General features: G+C 47.0%; 1 protein-coding gene across 2 annotated transcripts in view; it reads right to left on the reverse strand.

The window, feature by feature from the left end:
• Positions 1–5,670: 5,670 nt before the first annotated feature.
• The window catches only part of uvrag (UV radiation resistance associated gene), a 405,878-nt gene continuing 390,864 nt past the window's right edge, over positions 5,671–20,684 (reverse strand). The window contains exons 15-16 of one of the 2 annotated variants that reach the window (XR_011595706.1): positions 11,617–13,571; positions 5,671–11,536 (exon numbers count right to left, since the gene is read on the reverse strand). Coding sequence is in view for 1 of the 2 variants with exons in the window: in XM_070892559.1 (XP_070748660.1) it covers positions 12,863–13,571 (709 nt within the window). In the remaining variant the exon portion in view is untranslated. Of the gene's footprint in view, positions 13,572–20,684 lie in introns of both variants that reach the window. The other variant, XM_070892559.1, reaches the window with a different exon arrangement.

Genomic DNA, 20,684 nt, shown 5'->3' on the forward strand with positions numbered 1-20,684 from the left:
CAGTACTGCCCCTCTGACAGTGCGGCACTCCCTCAGTACTGCCCCTCTGACAGTGCGGCACTCCCTCGGTACTGACCCTCCGACAGTGCGGCACTCCCTTAGCACTGCCCCTCCGACCGTGCAGCGCTCCCTCAGCACTACCCCTCCGACCGTGCAGCGCTCCCTCAGCACTGCACTGGCGTGTCAGTCTAGATTATAGGCTCAAGTCTCTGGAGTGAAGCTGTGAGCCCACAACCTTCTGATTCAGAGAATGCTACTCTTTAGAGAGCCACAGTGGACATAAACGACCCCATGGCACTATTCGAAGAGGAGCAGGATATTTCTTATCTGGTCATTTATCACATTGCTCTCTTTTGTACTTTGCTGTATGCAAATTGGTTACTGCGTTTCCTTCATTACAACAGTCGAAGAGCAGAAAGGTCAAGGAGCAGCGAGGTCGGAGCCCAGGATCTGGAAGAAATCGGAGCCCAGGAGCGGTGGGGCCGCGGCCTAGGAGTGGCGCTGCTTATAAAAACAGTGGGGTCGGGGCCCAAGGAAGGTGCAGCACGTGCTAGCCCACGCTACAACCTCTGAATTCCAAAGACAGTAGTAGTATGTGTGCGTACTCATCATCATAGGCAGTCCATCGGAATCGAGGAACACTTGCTTACACTCCCAAAGTGAGTTCTCTGGTGGCTGAACAGTCCAACATGAGAGCCACAGACCCTGTTACAGGTGGGACAGACATTCGTCGAGGGAAGGGGTGGGTGGGGCTGGTTTGCCGCGCGCTCCTTCCGCTGCATGCGCTTGACCTCTTCACGCTCTTTGTGTTGAGACTCGAGGTGCTCAGCGCCCTCCCGGGTGGATTTTCTCCACCTCGGGCGGTCTTTGGCCAGGGTCTCCCAAGTGTCAGTGGTGACTTTACTCGAGAGGCTTTGAGGGTGTCCTTGTTATGTTTCCGCTGCCCACCTTCGGCTTGTTTGCCATGAAGGAGCTCCTCATAAAGCATTTGCTTTGGGAGTCTCGTATCTGAAATGTGAACTATGTGGCCTGCCCAGCGAAGCTTGTGTTGCTTTCCTCCTTATTGCAAAATGATCAGGTGCCTTCCTGTAGGGTGAGGAGTACTACTTCTTTCATAGGGTGGTAGCAAAGCAAATCAAATGTCAATATCCAAGTTGGATATCTAGGCCAAAGCTTCCGGTGTAACAGCATGGATATCTTGTAGGCTGCCTGCAAATTCCCTCTGGGGGCAGTGCTCGATGATGTGCTCCAGGTTCTGATTAGGAGCTCCACAGTCACATGATGGGGGACACTTTAATCTTCCACCTATGGAGAAGGTGGCAGCATCGACCGTGACCGGTTCTGAGGCGGTTGATGGTTGTCCACTGTTTGTGAGGAAGGTTTGATCCTTCAGGTTATACTGTGGGCTCCTCTATAAGGAATTCATTCCATATAAGAACATAAGAAATAGGAGCAAGAGTAGGCCATATCTGATCTGATCACTGACTCAGCTCCACTTCCCTGCCTGCTCCCCATAATCCCTTAACCCCTTATCGTTTAAGCAACTGTCTATTTCTGTCTTAAAGTTATTCAATGTCCCAGCTTCCACAGCTCTCTGAGGCAGTGAATTCCACAGATTTACAACCCTCAGAGAAGAAATTTCTCATCTCGGTTTTAAATGGGTGGCCCCTTATTCTAAGATCATGCCCTCTAGTTGTAGTCTCCCCCATTAGTGGAAACATCTTCTTTGCATCCACCTTGTCAAGCCCCCTCATAATATATACATTTGGAGAAGATCACCTCTCATTCTTCTGAACTCCAATGAGTAGAGGTCCAACCTCCTCAACCTTTCCTCATAAGTCAACCCCCTCATCCCCAGAATCAACCTGGTGAGCCTTCTCTGAACTGCCTCCAAAGCAAATATATCCTTTCGTAAATATGGAAACCAAAACTCCACACAGTATTCCAGGTGTGGCCTCACCAATACTCTGTATAGCTGTAGCAAGACTTCCCTTCTTTTATACTCCATCCCCTTTGCAATAAAGGCCAAGATACCATTGGCCTTCCTGATCACTTGCTGTACCTGCATACTATCTTTTTGTGTTTCATGCACAAGTACTGTGGCACTTTGCAATCTTTCTCCATTTAAATAATAACTTTCTCTTTGATTTTTTTTCTGCCAAATGCATGACCTCACACTTTCCAACATTATACGCCATCTGCCAAATCTTTGCCCACTCTCTTAGCCTGTCTATGTCCTTTTGCAGATTTTGTGTCCTCCTCACACATTGCTTTTTCTCCCATCTTTGTATCATCAGCAAACTTGGCTACGTTACACTCAGTCCCTTCTTCCAAGTCATTAATATAAATTGTAAATAGTTGGGGGTCCCAGCACTCATCCCTGCGGCACCCCACTAGTTACTGATTGCCAACCAAAGAATGAACTATTTATCCCGACACACTGTTCTCTGTTAGTTAGCCAATCCTCTATCCATGCTAATATATTACCCCCAACCCCATGAACTTTTATCTTGTACAGTGGCACCTTGTCAAATGCCTTCTGGAAGTCCAAATACACCACATCCACTGGTTCCCCTTTATCCACCCTGTTCGTTACATCCTCAAAGAACTCCAACAAATTTGTCAAACATGACTTGCCCCTCATAAATCCATGCTGACTCTGCCTGACCAAATTCTGCTTATCCAAATTTCCTGTTACTGCTTCTTTAAGAATGGACTCCAACATATGTTGCAGCTCTTCCAAGCATATCACTGTCGGTCATCAAGACTGAGCGGAGATCGCTGAAGGGCTTCGGCGACAGTCCAAAATGCCCTTCTAGATGAGAGACGGGTCGGTAGTAGGTTGTTCAAGTCGGCCTGGATCGGCATGTATTTGCTGGTGTAGCGACTGTATTCTCCGGAGACTGCATAACTGCGGCATAGGTGCGGTGGTGCGATGTTTGCAAGCACGGGCAGCCAAGGTGTTGGTGTTGAGTTGGTGATGAGTACTAAATTAATTTGTTACAGTCTAAACCTTTTCTTTTATAAATCATCTCATTGGAAATAAGTAATTTTAGGGGTCCAGCATTAGGTTGTGTCCATCTGCTGATAGACACAGGTAGCAAGGGCCAGATACACAGATCTTTAAAGGTGGGTGTTTTTTTTGCTGATTCATTCATGGGATGCATTTATTGCCGTGTAGGAGTTCCGAGTAGAGCGCTTGCTTTGGGAGTCTTGTGTTGGGCAAGCGAGCCCCAGGTGGGCAGAGGAAACGTTTCAAGGACACCCTCAAAGCCTCTTTGATAAAGTGCGACATCCCCACTGACGCCTAGGAGTCATTGGCCAAAGACTGCTCTCAGTGGAGGAAGAGCATGGGAGGGTGCTGAGCACCGGGTCTCATCGCCAAGAGTATGCAGAAAACAAGCACAGGCAGTGGAAGGAGTGTGTGGCAAACCAGACTCCCCACCCACCCTTTCTTCCAACCACTGTCTGTCCCAGCTGTGACAGAGACTGTAATTCCTGTATTGACTGTTCTGTCACCTGAGAACTCACTGATTGAGTGAAAGCAAGTCTTCCTCGATTTCGAGGAACTGCCTATGATGTTTATTGCCCATCCTCACTTGTCCTTGAGAAGGTAGAAATAGGAAAGAATGCAGAGGGGAGAGTGGGTTTTATATACAAGGGCACTGAAAAGTGAGTAGTCTGGACAGGTAGAAACAGAAAGCCATGAAAAGGATATAGCAACGATTCACTAAAATGGCATCAGAAATGAAAGATTGCAGTGATGTAGACAGGCTAACGAAATTGAGGTCATCGACCTGAAACTTCGACTGTTTCTCTCTCCACACGATGCTGCCTGACCTGCTGAGTGTCGCTTGCATTTTCTGTCTTTATTAAAGAAATTGGGGCTATTTTCACTGGGAGAGAGCTCAAGAGGTTTTCAAAACGATGAAAGGTTTCGAAAGATAGTGTAAACTGTTTGGCTAATCGGTAATAAGGGGGCATAGACCCAGGATTATCACTGCAGAAACAAAAAGGGGAATTTTGAGGAAAATTATAAATAGGGTTCTTGGCACAGGCAATACTTTACCACAAGGGGCCAAGACTATAATCATTTGAGAGAATTGAATAAGTAAAGGGCAAATATAAAGGATAGAATGGAATAGAATTACAGTAAATAGCTCCAGTTGCAGAGCTGATACCTGCAGTGATTTCTAAGATTCTGTGATGGCAGCTAGCGTGATGATCCTACAAGCAACTTGTTTAAGTGCCAGACCTGGACTGTGCCAAGTCAGTGCGACAGTGTGAAAGATACTGGTTTCAGATCGTAAAGGGTTTCGGTCCGGTGGTGCAAACTGGTCAATCATACGATGAACGTGTTGGAAATACCCTTAACCGCAACAGCAGCTCCCAACAGGGGCTTTTCTTGTTCAACATTTATTCGCCTGCAGAGAGGAATGTACTACACTTACACAGTATATTAAACCCCCCCCCGCAAACCAGAGACTGGACGAATGACACAGGCAACGCAAGTTCAAATCCCACCATGTCAGCTTGAGAATTTCAATTTCGTTTGGAAATAAAAAAGTTGGCATCAATAAAAGTGACCTTGAAGCAATGTCCCCTGTAATTGTTCCTGGTGCCATGCGGCCCTTTCAAAATACCATGTGTGCGCGGTTGTTACATTGAAAAGCCGGTTGCGTGGCTTCCCTGGAGCGCTATGTGGCCACGCAGCTCAAAGGGAACGCTGCCCTGAAGCTGCTGGATTGTCGCAAAAACCCAACTGGTTCACTAATGTCCCTTACGGAAGGAAACCTGCTGTCCTTACCTGGTTGACCCTGAACTGAGCTTTCGACCACATATCCGCAGCGTAACTGAGACCGCCTATTTCCATCTCCACAACATGGCCCGTCTCCGGCTCTTGCCTCAGTTCATCCGCTGCTGAAACCCTCATTCATGCCTTGGTTACCTTTCGACCTGACTATTCCAATGCACTCCTGGCTGGCCTCCCACATTCTACCTTCCGTAACTTAGAGGTGATCCAAAACTTGGCAGCCCGTGTCCTAACTAGCACCAAGTCCCACTCCCCCATCACCCACTGCGCTCACTGACCTACATTGGCTCCTGGGAGTAGCAACGCCTCAATTTCAAAATTCTGATTCTTATTTTCAAATCCCTCCATGACTCGCCCCTCCCGATCTCTATAATCTCCTCCGGCCCCACAACGAGATCTCTGCACCCCTCTAATGCCTCCCTCTTGAGCATCCCCAACTATAAACTCTCAACCATTGGTGGCCGTGCCTTCTGTTTGCCTAGGCCCCAGGCTCTGGAATTCCCTCTCTAAACCTCTCTACCCCTCTTTCCTCCTTCAAGACACTCCTTAAAACCTACCTCTTTGAGCAAGCTTTAGGTCACTTGCGCTAATTTCTACTTATGTGGCTCGGTGTCAAATCTTTGTCACGTAATACTCCTGTGAAGCGCCTCGGGACGTTTCATTATGTTAAAGGCGCTATATAAATACAAGTTGTTATAGTAGACTCTTCACAGCCCGATGATGTTGCCTAGCAAGCCACTCAGTTGTATTACTGCCTGGTGAGGGCAACTAATGATGGCCAATAAATGCCAATCTTGCCAGTAACACCCACATCCAGAGACTGCATCATTTTTTAAAAAGCGAGGAATCACACAAGATATGGTAAAACAATTATTTTATTCCATTTTGCTTACCAGGATTATTTTCATTGACACTTGAATCATCAGCAAGTATGTGAATACAAGTTGCAAATGATTACAGCTGTTTACTGCTTGCATTTGGAGTAACTATTTAAATAAACTGCTGCATTTTTATCTTTAATAAATAGAAATAAAAAAAATGAAGTGAGGGAAAGGGTGGGGGGCTGGGGGTAGGGACAGGTAGCTACAAATATTTCAGCAGTGATTTCAGCACAAGTTATGCCACTGTAATCGAATGGACAAACTTCAGTGAACCAATATTGTACTCGTCCTGTATATCGTCCCAATGTCTTTGTCTCTGTTTCCCTCAAGGCACCATGCTACAAACAGCTGCATCAGATTTGCAGACAATTCTAATCAGTATATCATCATGATCACTACAGAGGGTGCACAGATCAGTTTGTTACCTCCACATGGTTTCAAGCTCCCTCTCCAAAGCGTCAGGCAGCAGTGTGGCACCAGCGGCAGCACACTGCCATCTCCGCACTGTTTCTTTCTACGCTGTACAGAGACGAGCGAGTGACTTTGTGTTCCAGCTTGTGTGGACCTAAGCGGCCCTGCGGTTCCCCACACCACCTCGCGTCCAGAGGCCGGTCCAGTTTTCTTGCCCCGCTCTCGCCGGTACAAAGTGAGCCTAAATACGTGCTCGAAGTCTACCCCTGGTCCAGTCCCAGCTTGACGGAAGTTAGTTCGCACATACACACACACACACAGACACGGGTTGCACATGTGTTCAACAGGAGCATTTTTTATATACAGTGATAGCAAGAGGAAGGACAGCATGGCTCCGACACTAAGGGCTGGGTGGTCTGGAATTAGTGATGTTACCTCAATGGCACTTGGGGAACAAAAACGTGCCAAACGCCCACTAGCTATCTGCCATTGGGGGGAGCGGGGTGGGGGATGGAGTTTGTGTGTGAGGGGAAAGAAAAGGGCGGAGGAATAAAGTTTCAAGGTGTCTTAAACTGAATTAAGTGCACACGGTCAAAGGAAACTCGGTAATGTCGTGCTGTGCAGTTAATCACCAGAATGTAATCAAGACAACAAAATGGCTGCTTTTATGCTGTTCAAGGCCAAGGTGACTAACTGGAAATCAAAGATAATCTCCAGAACATTGCTGTGAGCAATCCTGGAGAGAAATCATGGGGACATTAAATAAAGCCTTTTTTGCATTTTCTTTGAAGACTTTTGTTTATTAGTTATGAAAGCATTGCAGGTGGCCGGAAGAGTGGGGGAGGGAGGAAAGAGGGAAGAAAGGCTGTTTGATTGAGTCGGAATCAGCTAATTGGCCACGTAAAGGTGATGCGCGGTGAGGATGGACGAGTACGGTGACCAATGGCGGGAGTGGGGTGATTGGAGGTCATGTGATGAAATCTCCCTGGGATACGTCCAACAAGAGTTGACGATCGTGAGGCCCCCATGCTGGAGTGGCCAGCCCGGGACAAGGGGGGGGGGGGGGGAGGGAATGGGCCTGGTACAGGCGGTGAGGGAAGTTCACCGAGAATCCCGGCTGGGTTAGTCCGGTTAAAGCAACACCTTTAGGGGATCAGATTTAGGAATTGCCACCCAACTCCGACCTGGAAACTGGTCATGCCCAACGTGGTATAAAACCAACAGCAGAGCAGCACTCCCTCAGTATTGGCACTGAGAACGTGAGCCGAGATTTTTGTCCTCAAGTCCATACAAAGAATGAGCGAGTAAGCTAAGAAGGGCGAATTCCCCTGGTGTTTCTTTTCCTCTGTAAACCAGAGAGTCCCATTACCTCCTCTTCTTGGTCCATTTCTGGTGCCAGAAAGGAGTTTATATTTTGAAAAATTAACACCAAGTATTAAATGGAAGTGAAGGTGGCTGCTGCTTGCTGTGTGTGATGGGTCACGTTCAGTCTGAAGCTGAGCACGCACATTGTAGGCAATGGTTGAAAAACCTGTGTCATGGAGCAAGTCATACTGAGAAGGGTCGGACAGAGTATATACAAGGCAGAGGGAGAGAAGGATCATCAGACTAGCTCTCAACTGTGTGGAATCGAGCCTTGTAGCCCGGTCTTTATACTGTATATAAGCACCATGAAGTACCAAAGGACATTACTCCATCTGTGCAGCAACAAAAGGTTTAAGAGACAATCCACCAGAAATAAAGCTTTGATATCCTTGGCATAAATCAGACCAGGTGGTGTTTATCGTCTATAAATATCCCTGATGCATGTGTGAACGGACATAAGTTTTAATACTTATGATCCCACAGTAAGTGGAATTTAAACCCCAGGAACTGACACAAAGACAGGAAGATCAGCTGCAGTACGCGGGTGACACACACACACAGCCCAACAAAATGATAATACACAGGCTCAACACCAGTCCAGATGTGAGGTCTCATCTCCTCCCCTCCAGTTATCTCAGAACAGTCTTGTGTTTTCTACAAGTGTAGGAGGGGGGGGGGGGGGGGTGAAGGAAGCATGTCTAAATATTACAACTCAGCTTTTAGCTAACTAATTCGAACCTTTTTTTGTGGTAGTTTTCATTCTTTGCACTAGTTTACTGAAGATAGGGGATGGAGCTAAAAATGACAAATTTAAAGATAGAGGGATAGATGGGTGTTTGTGCTGGGGGTACTGGACTATTTTCCACACATTGCCCCTTATGTCAGCATTGAGTACTTCTCAATTGTTGCCGGTTTTGTGCCATAGCCCCAATCTCACTATAAGCTGGGTAAAGACTAGATTGCAGCTCCACCAACCACACCAGTGTAACTCGACGCGCTTTTAACACCCGGCCATCCTTATGGATTCTCTGAGCTAACCATGTCAACAGGTAGCAAATTGTCCGTCGTTTCTGCGCCGCACATCCGTATCCCCAAGTGAGAGAAGTTGGTCATTGCTGACCCGGAACCCCCCATTGACCCGGAATGGGTCAGCAATGGTCAACTTCTCTCACTTGGGATCTCGAAGGCCAGTAGAAAAAGGAGCGTGTTATCCCAATGATCGGTGCCGGATTGGAATCTGAACCCAGAAGTGAACACACACTGTGCCAACCCACGGAACCGCCCAGCCTCCAGCCATCATGTGTTGTGATTGCCGAATAACCCTCGGTTTTGGTCTTAGGTTGACACAGTTGAGGTGAGCCCCAATACTGGAGAGGGTAAGGAGCAGTACGGGATGGAGTGCTTGATGCCGCAAAGTACAAAACCACATCTTAAGAATTTTACCAAGGTCACCCCAAGTCTGGAGAAAAAATGCAAGTACAGTTATTCTTTGTAAGATACAGGAACACAGGGCCTCTTTACTATTATATTGGCCAGCACTGGGCAGCAGGCTCCTGTCATTAAAGCACGCCATCAGACAAGTGCCATCAGGATATAAGTGGATGATGCAGCGAAGATCAGTATGTAGGTTATAGGTTTCAATGGCGATTGCTGAGAAAATGATTCCGTCCTAAAAATATATACTCACTTCTTAACTTATTTGACAGGTGGCTACCTTAACTGTGGGACATTGGACTACAAAAACAAATGTGATTCTTTGGGGGGGTCACATGGGCAGTGTTTTAATAAGATGCATCAATTTGTGCATAGGTGATTGTAAGCAGAAGTGGTTAGGGTTAGGGTTGTGTAGAAGGAGTATCTACGGCACTCGTTTGGTAACACTGCAGAGGTGTTTGTGCATTGCTTCTAAGCTCAAACTTCATCTCTGACCCAGGAATCTGAATACCTGTTTTAGCACCAGTGGCCCCAGAGGAGGTGGTTGGGTGGTTGGTGAAAGCTAATAATCACTCTGGTTAACCAATAACGGATGACCTTGAGCACTGAGGAATCGATTAACGCACGTGTTGAAGAGACTGCTGTGGCCTTTAGAGTATATGAAAATAAAATGTATTTACCCACCAGCTAGATAAAGCCAACAAGAGACCTCACTGAGAGCCCGCCTTAGAACAAAAAAAAACACGTTATGGCCATTATGAAGAGAGGTCCCATTGTAATGCGTGAGGCCGCCGGCTGAGGAAATGGCCTCGATCACGGAAATAAAACCTGTAGAGGTAGGATTCACTTTCCTATGTATTTAAATTGCCTGAGGAACTACTTGTAGTAGCGTTTGGGAGACCTCGGTCGGCCATGGTGTAAAACACAAGTTGGGGGCTCTGACTTTCCCCAAGATGAGGGACACGTCAGCACCTCAGGATATTACTTTCCCACCAACTCAAAGGTCATGGAATGAAAATAGTTCAGAGAGTTACATTTTCAACCTTTCCCACCTGATTTGCTCGTCTCTGTACAGCATATATATACATATATACATCTCAAGTGTATAATCGCTTGGTGCACAAGACCATTGGGTCGGAAGTGAGCGTGGTGCAGCATTTCATCATAAATGACTTCTGGGGAAACCCTGAGCACCAAGGCCAAACAACTTTCAGACAGCACACAAGACGTATTTTGATTAGAAGCACACGGACACTGTTTCAGCACTGCTGAAAAAGAAGTAACTGCATTCATAATACAATACTGTTATAGTAGTGTTGCCCGTTAACCTTTTGTCAAAGGCCGGCAATTGCAAAACACTGCTCTGCTGAAGGGTCACTCTCTGCAATGTTGCACCATGGACACAGATCCTGCACGTGCAATTTCAGTTACTCCACTCTGAGCAGTTATCAAGGAGTCTGGGTTACTTGTGGAAAAAAAAACCCACCCCTCCTCCCGCAGAACCAAATGGTTTTATTTTAACGGGGCTCTTGGACCTGCAGTACGGAAGGTGGGATAATCTGGCCCTGAATAGAATTACTCGTGGTTACACCAAGAACCAATTGCCAGCTCGTTCCCCAACTCTTGCGCCAGAGCAGGCCTTGAATGACCCAGGGGCACATGGAGCATCTAGGCTGGCAAGGGCCGCAGGTTGGCAGGGGAAATGGCGGTACACGTTACCCCTCCCGGGCCATATTATGAACATCACTGCTAGAAAGTATTGTCAGGTTATAAATGGGGAAGAGGAGATTACAATTCAGAGATTGCGCAATTAGTTAATACTTGTATGCAATTAATTTAATTCTCCAACCTAGGTCAAACCTTTTTGGTCACCTAATGTTTTGCTTCACTTATCCTCTGCATCCTCAGTGATTTATTTTTAGCTTTGACTGTTCTTAAAGTGAGGGGGGGGGGATCAACTTGGATCGATCTAAATCTTTGTATGAAGTAACAGGAGCCATTAATCATGAATAAAGAATGTCCTTGCTATATTAGCAAGTTTACTCCAGTGTAACTTAACCCCAGCTGCTACTACATGCTGTGCAGATCAAATCCAACTAGGACAACATAAATAATAACTTTTTAATTAATTATAATTTTAAAAAGGTATTTGGAGGAAGACTGCCAGAAAGAAAATGAATGTTTTCCATCTATAAACCCCACTGGTAGATAGTATTCTTCGATTAGGACCAACACAGGTAGGCAGCTGTTCTGGACTGGGTGCCACTTGTATCACAGGTAAGCGGCAGTGCCAGACTGGGTGCCACTTGTATACACAGGTAGGCAGCAGTTCTGGACTGGGTGCCACCTGTATCACAGGTAGGCGGCAGTTCTGGACTGGGTGCTACTTGTATACACAGGTAGGCAGCAGTTCTGGACTGGGTGCCACCTGTATCACAGGTAGGCGGCAGTGCCAGACTGGGTGCCACTTATATACACAGGTAGGCAGCAGTTCTGGACTGGGTGCCACCTGTATACACAGGTAGGCAGCAGTTCTGGACTGGGTGCCACCTGTATACACAGGTAGGCAGCAGTTCTGGACTGGGTGCCACCTGTATACACAGATAGGCAGCAGTTCTGGACTGGGTGCCACCTGTATCACAGGTAGGCGGCAGTGCCAGACTGGGTGCCACCTGTATCACAGGTAGGCGGCAGTTCTGGACTGGGTGCTACCTGTATACACAGGTAGGCAGCAGTTCTGGACTGGGTGCCACCTGTATACAAAGGTAGGCAGCAGTGCTGGGGGCCAGTGCAGCTGTCAGCTACAGAAGCAGAGGAGCCATTTTCTAAACCTGCTGTACCAAAATAAATGCCTCCACCATATAAAACACTGGGACTTTTAACTACGGAGGTTAAATTTGGAAGAAATTAGAGTTTTTTTTTGGAAGCGAGGGAGAGGGAAGGAAAATAAATAGGAGCTCATAATCAATGAAGTCAGCGAATAACCAAACATCATTCACCAAAGCCTTGAAATTACCAGTTGAGAGGAGAACTTCATGCGCTTTCCCTGTATTCAGTTTATAAGCAGGTATTGGGCTGTGAAGGGTAGAGGTTCAGACTAATATCAAACAGCTAAACAATACCTGAGACTGCACAATGTGTAGCCAAAAAAATAGCAAATATAGGCAGGCAGTATACGGCAACTTAAATTCACACTATATTTACTTGATGCTTTGAGCTGCTCAGTAGAAACACTGTCGCTCTCAGCAAAATGGTTGCTGCCAAGTCACTGATTTTAACTTGCTTCCAACTTTTCCCAATTACCCTTAATTGAGTTCAGTAGCAAAGTTCAAACATCTTACTGCTCTGAACTGCCTAATTATTCCGGGGAACCTCATCACAAAGATATGGCAAACGTCCAACTTAAAAGGAGGAACTCGAGAGATTCGGAAGTCTCACATCATTTCAAAGCAACTCTGTTCTGTAACGTCATTGCACGTATTCTACTTGGCAAACATGGGCGGTCACAATCTACCTGCTTGAGTAAAAGGGGATTTATTCCCGACTCCCCACCCCCAAGGAGAAATCAAACCCTGGGATTATTGGGAAAGGTTGGTTATCAATTGACTGATTCCCATTTGGTTGAGAAGGGTGGGCAGCTTACAAGTCTGCTGGCATATGAAAAGGCTGGGTGATGCAAACATGCAGCCATGGATGGCATGAAGTCAATCTGCAAAGCCATGATCTAGGTACATTTGCTCCGCCCTCAACTCTTACTCAGACTGGATCACTCAGTCCGAAAGCCCAGTGTCTGCACCGTTCCCGTTTTTGATTCTTTTCCGTTTTCTCCCCATCTCACTATGAGAAAGCCCGTAATTTCCACAAATCGTCTCAAAAAAGAAGTGCAACTTTGCCTCCCATTCCAGTCCAGGGCTCTTTGTTCTGCCTTGGTATCCCGATGACCAACAAACAGTGCGGCTCACTTGTCCGAGCTCTTGCGGTGCCGACGGAAACTCGAGACGTTCTCGTTCAGGGCGCAGATCCTCCGGGAGAACTCCTCGAACCCCTCGGCGTCGAGCTCGCCCAGAACCTGGTCGTCGCTCTCCACCGCCACCGCGTGGTCGACGGGAATGCAGAACCCCTCCAGCTGCTCGTCCGAACTGAAGCCCGTGGCCTCCATTCCGATGATCTCCTCGGCCCGCTCCACGGAGCAGAAGACGCCACCGTCCATTGGGTGGCTGAAGTCCCCTGGCTGTGGGCTGCTGGCGCTGCCCGCGCGCGGGCTGGGTACAGTCATTCCGTTCACCTCGGAGACGAGTTCAGCGGCAGCCTCCCGCGGCTGGGCCGCTTCATAAACAATGCCATTTTCACTGCTGTGCACGCCGTTATTGAAGCTGTCGCACACTGTCTTCTCCCGGTCTCCGTCTCTGAAGGAGTCATCAGAGACCTCCAGCGTCGAAGAGGTTCGCACTTTGCGGCCATCCTTTGGTGGGGCCTCCAGGGTGATAGCGCGAGTCATTGCCGCATTGTAGCTCGGGGGCAGATCTTCTTCAGAGCTCCCATGTGACTGCCTCCAAGCTCTGTCTGGGGAGGAGACCCCACTACTGTGAAAAAGCATATCTGAACCTGCAGATGTGGTGGTTGTTTGCCTTCGAGGTACGGGAATGGCACTGGATAGAGGTCGATCACTTCATAAGAGAAAGAAAAGAGAATTTGTTAAGTTGGAATGCATAACATACACCACGATATAGCTTTTCTATATTAACACAACTTGCATAGAGACAGCACTTTTAACATAGTAAAACATCCCAAGCTGCTTCACAGGACCGTTATCAAATTAAATTTGACACCGAGCCATACAAGGATATATTAAAGAAAGACTTGCATTTATATAGCACCTGTCACGACCACCGGACGTCTCAAAGCGCCTTACAGTCAATGAAGTACTTTTGGAATGTAGTCGCTGTGGGAAACGCGGCAGCTAATTTGCGCGCAGCAAGCTCCCACACACAGCAATGTGATAATGACCAGATCATTTGTTTTTGTTATGTTGACTGAGGGATAAATATTGGCCAGGACGCTGGGGATAACTCCCCTGCTGTTCTTCAAAATAGTGCCACGGGATCTTTTACATCCACCTGAGAGCGTAGACGGGACCTCGGTTTAATGTCTCATCCGAAAGACAGCTCCTCAGACAGTGCAGCAATCCCTCGGCACTGCACTGGGAGTGTCAGTCTAGATTTGTGTGCTGAAGTTCCTGGAGAACCTTCTGACTCAGAGGCAAGAGTGCTACCCACTGAGCCACAGCTGACACTGTTAAGACAGGCTTTTCCCCCACGATTTCTTCAAATAAGTTTAACGTTAATGCCCTAAGCGGCAGTGGTTTTAAATCAAAATTTTACGTACTCGGCAAATTCTTCTCATCCGAGTGATTTGTTTAATACAGAACTAGGTCTCTGTGCTTACAAGTCTGAACCATGTCGGCTCAGGAATTCTTTATTCAAACTGAGCATTTGGTACAATTTGTATTCACAATCTTTGGCAAAGAGTTTTGACAGAAACTGTGTTGTTTTAGTTTCTTGTTCAGTGGTCTACATAACTCTTTAAAATTACGAGACAAAAACTCAGTACTGTTTTTTCTATAAATATATATAAACCTCACTCAGATTGGACACACCAAAATCAATACTTCTAACTGATCAAATATCTTCCTATAAATCATTGCATTTAACCAGAATCAGATGAAGATATATTGGTCTCATTTTAAAATAGTTTTGCTATTGCTGAATAACAAGAAATGCCACAGCATCTACACAAGAATTTCAAAGCCATTGTTAAAAAAAAGAGGTATCCTGACTATAGATTTAACTCTTAAGTTGCTTATTTTGATTTTTTGTATTTTGAAGTGAAATTCTGCTGTTGTATTAAACTTCCACAATTCAAACTCGGAAATATTTTGAATTTATTTTGAGCAGAATAATGATTTTGCATGAACAGGAGTAGACTATACATCCATAGTGACATATTTATTAAGGTTTCAGTGAAGCAGAATGGTGGGGTGTGAAATTTTCACACGTGCCAACTTGAACTCAATTACACATTTTGCCCATCTAAACGTGGGTTGTGTCCTGATTATTTTGCTCTAACACAAGAGTGGAGTACTGCTGGGTTACAGGTCTGCCACTGGTACTGGAAGCAATCTGAGGTGATCAAATACAAGAACATAAGAAATAGGAGCAGGAGTCGGCCATTACGGCCCCTCGAGCCTGCTCCGCCATTCAATAAGATCATGGCTCATCTGACTTACCTCCACTTTTCTGCCCGCTCCCAATAATCCCTTATATCACTTTATCGTTTAAGAAACTGTCTATTTCTGTCTTAAATTTATTCAATGCCCCAGCTTCCACAGCTCTCTGAGGCAGCAAATTCCACAGATTTACAACCCTCAGAAGAAATTCCTCCTCATCTCAGTTTTAAATGGGTGGCCTCTTATTCTAATATCATGCCCTCTAGTTCTAGTCTCCCCCATCAGTGGAAACATCCTCTCTGCATCCACCTTGTCAAGCCCCCTCATAATCTTATACATTTCGATAAGATCACCTCTCATTCTTCTGAACTCCAATGAGTAGAGGCCCAACCTACTCAACCTTTCCTCATGTCAACCCCCTGATCACTGGAATCAACCTAGTGAACCTTCTCTGAACTGCCTCCAAAGCAAGTACAGGAAACTCGTTTATCCGGATACGAATGTAACGGAAAACTCGCCGTAACGGAATTTAAAATAACTGTCACACACGTGAATATCTCGCTCACTTCAACTATCGCAAACGTGAACAGGTTGCTCAATTACACACAAATTGATGCAGGCGTGGACTTCTTGCTCACTTTTCAAGTGTCACGCATTGAAAGCAGCTCAAGCAGTCGGGTGTACAATTTAAAATGTCTTGTGACTGCACTAAATGGAAACAAAAAGTATTGAACATTCAGCAGAAATGAGAAATGAGAAAGAAGTCTGAAGCTGGCAGAAGTGTGCCTACTTTGATGGACGAATATGAAGTTGGATCATCAATAATTTACGACATCAAGAAGCAAAAGAAAGATTTAGAAAGTTTCACCGATGATTCTGATTCTTCAGCCAAGGCAATGTCCCGCAAGGATTTGCGAAAGCTGAAGATTGACAAACTAGACCAAGTGCTTTATGAATGGTTTCTTTGAAACGGTCTGAAGGAGTGGCAATTTCAGGGCCAATGATTACAGCAAAGGCCAAGGACTTCAAGATGAGAATGAATCTAACTGAAGAGTGCATTTTTTCCAGAAGGCTGGCTCACACGTTTTAAGCATCGCCACTGCATTCGCCAGCTGGATGCGTCGGGCGAAAAAAAAATCAGCAGACACTGAGGCCGCACAGAATTATTCAAGAACATTTGCTGAAATGGTGCAGGAAATGAATTTGACTGCAAATCAAATATACAACGCCGATGAGACTGGCTTACTTTGGAGGTGCTTGCCAACTGCTACTTTGGCTGCAGCAGGGGAGCAGGAAGCTGTAGGCTTTAAGATGAATAAGGAGAGGTTAACAATCTTTAATTGTGCCAATGCCTCTGGAGAACACAGACTTCCACTCTTAGTGATTGGCAAATCAAGGAAACCATGTGCTTTAAAAGGAATTGCTCATTTACCAGTTAGCTATAAGGCTCAGAAAAGTGCGTGGATGGGCAAGGACATATTCATGGAATGGTTTTCAACAGAATTTGTCCCCCAAGCTCGAGAAAACATGAAGAAAATAGGCAAACCTAATGGAAAGTGTGCGCTGCTTCTGGACAATTGCAGAGCACACCCTCATGAGTCAAAATTAGGGTCAAGTTGTGGCAACATCTTTGCATGCTATCTGCCCCCCAATGTGACCTCGCTCATTCAACCTATGGATCAGGGTGTCATACAAAACTTCAAATGCTACTATAGGAATAACTTCATGCGCAAATTGATTAATAGTGATCAATCAATCTCTGATTTCCAGAGAGCATACAATATTAAAGATGCCATCTATGCATGTTCGCTGGCATGGAGCAAAGTAAAAAACGTTACATTGAAGAGATGTTGGCGCAAGTTGTGGCCCAATGTCATATTCGAAGACAGTGCTTCAGATGACGAAGAATTCAAAGATTTTTATGTACGGGCCAATTTAAAAAAAAAAGGTTGTAAAAGAAATTGTGGAGATTGTCAGCAGTGCACACGAAACAAATGCACTTAAATCCCTAGCAGAAGATGACATTGCTAAGTGGATAGATGTTGACATCGAAACAGATGTAACACAAACTTACACTGACGAGGAACTTATTGGCATAGTCTGACGAAGAGATAAACAATTCAGACAATGAAATTGAAGAAAAACAAAAAAAGACTTGGACACATGCTGGAGAAGCAATGAAATATGTCGGGTTTTTTTTTTAGGAGAATTCTCATTTTTCTTCTCATGAGGTTCTGCAAACTCATATCATCCACAACATTTTAATTAAGAAGAAAATTAATTCATTTAAAGAAGCAGATATAAGATTGCTATTTTAAAAATCAATCTCAGTTTTAACAGAATAAAATAATTATTAATTTTGAAACATTATGAATCAATTTTCATTTATTTAATTACGTTCACATTCAAATAACATGAACTAAATCTTCGTGGGTGGTTCCAACACATTCAAATATTAGTTTTAAAATGTAAACTCGCCCTATCGGAGAATTCGTCTACCCGGAATTGCCGAATCCCCGAACGATCCGGAAAAACGAGAGTTTCCTGTATATCCTTTCGTAAATATAAAGGAAAAGTACACATATATACACACACACATACATACATACACGAGAGTAGTATATAGAGGGGTTGGGGGTAATATATTAGCATGGATAGAGGATTGGCTAACTAACAGAGAACAGAGAGTAGGGATAAATGGTTCCTTCTCTGGTTGGCAATCAGTAACTAGTGGGGTGCTGCAGGGATCAGTGCTGGGACCCCAACTATTTACAATCTATATTAACGACTTGGAGGAAGGGATTGAGTATAATGTAGCCAAGTTGGCCGATGATACAAAGATGGGAGGAAAAGCAATGTGTGAGAAGGACACAAAAAATCCGTAAAAGGACATAGACAGGCTAAGTGAATGGGCAAAAATTTGGCATATGGAGTATAATGTTGGAAAGTGAGAGGTCATGCACTTTGGCAGGAAAAATCAAAGAGCAAGTTATTATTTAAATGGAGAAAGATTGCAAAGTGCTGCAGTACAGCAGGACCTGGGGGTACTTGTACATGAAACACAAAAGGTTAGTAATGCAGGTACAGCAAGTGATCAGGAAGGCCAATGGAATCTTGGCCTTTATTGCATAGGGGATAGAGTATAAAAGCAGGGAAGTCTTACTACAGTTGTACAGGGTATTGGTAAGACCACGCCTGGAATACTGCGTGCAGTTTTGGTTTCCATATTTACGAAAGGATACACTTGCTTTGGAAGCAGTTCAGAGAAGGTTCACTTGGTTGATTCCGGAGATGAGGGGGTTGACTTATGAGGAAAGGTTGAGTCAGTTGGGCTCTACTCATTGGAATTCAGAAGAATGAGAGGTGATCTTATCGAAATGTATAAGATTATGAGGGGGCTTGACAAGGTGGATGCAGAGAGGATGTTTCCACTGGGGAGACTAGAACTAGAGGGCATGATCTTGGAATAAGGGGCTGCCCATTTAAAACTGAGATAAGGAGAAATTATTTCTCAGAGTTGTGGATCTGTGGAATTCGCTGACTCAGAGAGCTGTGGAAGCTGGGACATTGAATAAATTTAAGACAGAAATAGACAGTTTATGAAATAATAAGGGAATAAGGGGTTATGGAGAGCGGGTAGGGAAGTGCACCAGAGTCTTGATCGGATCGTCCATGATCGTATTAAATGGCGGAGCAGGCTCAAGGGGCTGTATGGCCTACTGCTGCTCCTATTTCTTATGTTCTTATATATAGTGTATAATATAGGGGCAGAGAGAGAGAGAGACGGGTAGAGAGAGAGAGAGAGAGAGAGAGAGAGAGACGGGTAGAGAGAGAGAGAGAGAGAGAGACGGGTAGAGAGAGAGAGAGAGACGGGTAGAGAGAGAGAGAGAGAGAGAGACGGGTAGAGAGAGAGAGACGGGTAGAGAGAGAGAGAGAGACGGGTAGAGAGAGAGAGAGAGATGGGTAGAGAGAGAGAGAGAGACGGGCAGAGAGAGAGAGAGTGAGAGAGATGGGTAGAGAGAGAGAGAGAGAGAGAGACAGAGAGACGGGTAGAGAGAGAGAGAGAGAGAGACAGAGAGAGAGAGAGACGGGTAGAGAGAGAGAGAGAGAGAGAGACGGGTAGAGAGAGAGAGAGAGAGAGAGAGAGACAGTAGAGAGAGAGAGAGAGAGACAGTAGAGAGAGAGAGAGAGACAGTAGAGAGAGAGAGAGATAGAAAGAGAGAGAGAGAGAGAGAGAGAGACGGGTAGAGAGAGAGAAAAAGAGAGAGAGAGAGACGGGTAGAGAGAGAGAAAAAGAGAGAGAGAGAGACGGGTAGAGAGAGAGAAAAAGGGAGAGAGAGAGAGACGGGTAGAGAGAGAGAAAAAGGGAGAGAGAGAGAGAAAAAGAGAGAGAGAGAGAGAGAGAGAGACGGGTAGAGAGAGAGAAAAAGAGAGAGAGAGAGACACGGGTAGAGAGAGAGAGAGAAAAAAGAGAGAGAGAGAGAGAGAGAGAGAGAGGGGGGGAGACGGGTCGAGAGAGGGGGGGAGGACGGGTCGAGAGAGGGGGGGGAGACGGGTCGAGAGAGGGGGGGAGGACGGGTCGAGAGAGGGGGGGGAGACGGGTCGAGAGAGGGGGGGAGGACGGGTCGAGAGAGGGGGGAGGACGGGTCGAGAGAGGGGGGGAGGACGGGTCGAGAGAGGGGGGGAGGACGGGTCGAGAGAGGGGGGGAGGACGGGTCGAGAGAGGGGGGGAGGACGGGTCGAGAGAGGGGGGGAGGACGGGTCGAGAGAGGGGGGGAGGACGGGTCGAGAGAGGGGGGGAGGACGGGTCGAGAGAGGGGGGGAGACGGGTCGAGAGAGGGGGGGGAGACGGGTCGAGAGAGGGGGGGGGAACGGGTCGAGAGAGGGGGGGGGGACGGGCCGAGAGAGGGGGGGGACGGGTCGAGAGAGGGGGGGAGGACGGGTCGAGAGAGGGGGGGAGGACGGGTCGAGAGAGGGGGGGGAGACGGGTCGAGAGAGGGGGGGGAGACGGGTCGAGAGAGGGGGGGGAGACGGGTCGAGAGAGGGGGGGGACGGGTCGAGAGAGGGGGGGGACGGGTCGAGAGAGGGGGGGACGGGTCGAGAGAGGGGGGGACGGGTCGAGAGAGGGGGGGACGGGTCGAGAGAGGGGGGGACGGGTCGAGAGAGGGGGGGACGGGTCGAGAGAGGGGGGGACGGGTCGAGAGAGGGGGGGACGGGTCGAGAGAGGGGGGGACGGGTCGAGAGAGGGGGGGGACGGGTCGAGAGAGGGGGGGACGGGTCGAGAGAGGGGGGGACGGGTCGAGAGAGGGGGGGGACGGGTCGAGAGAGGGGGGGACGGGTCGAGAGAGGGAGGGGGGGACGGGTCGAGAGAGGGGGGGACGGGTCGAGAGAGGGGGGACGGGTCGAGAGAGGGGGGGACGGGTCGAGAGAGGGGGGGACGGGTCGAGAGAGGGGGGGACGGGTCGAGAGAGGGGGGACGGGTCGAGAGAGGGGGGGACGGGTCGAGAGAGGGGGGGACGGGTCGAGAGAGGGGGGGACGGGTCGAGAGAGGGGG

The sequence above is a fragment of the Pristiophorus japonicus genome, chromosome 10 (genome assembly GCF_044704955.1).
Source record: "Pristiophorus japonicus isolate sPriJap1 chromosome 10, sPriJap1.hap1, whole genome shotgun sequence".
NCBI lineage: Eukaryota > Metazoa > Chordata > Chondrichthyes > Pristiophoridae > Pristiophorus > Pristiophorus japonicus.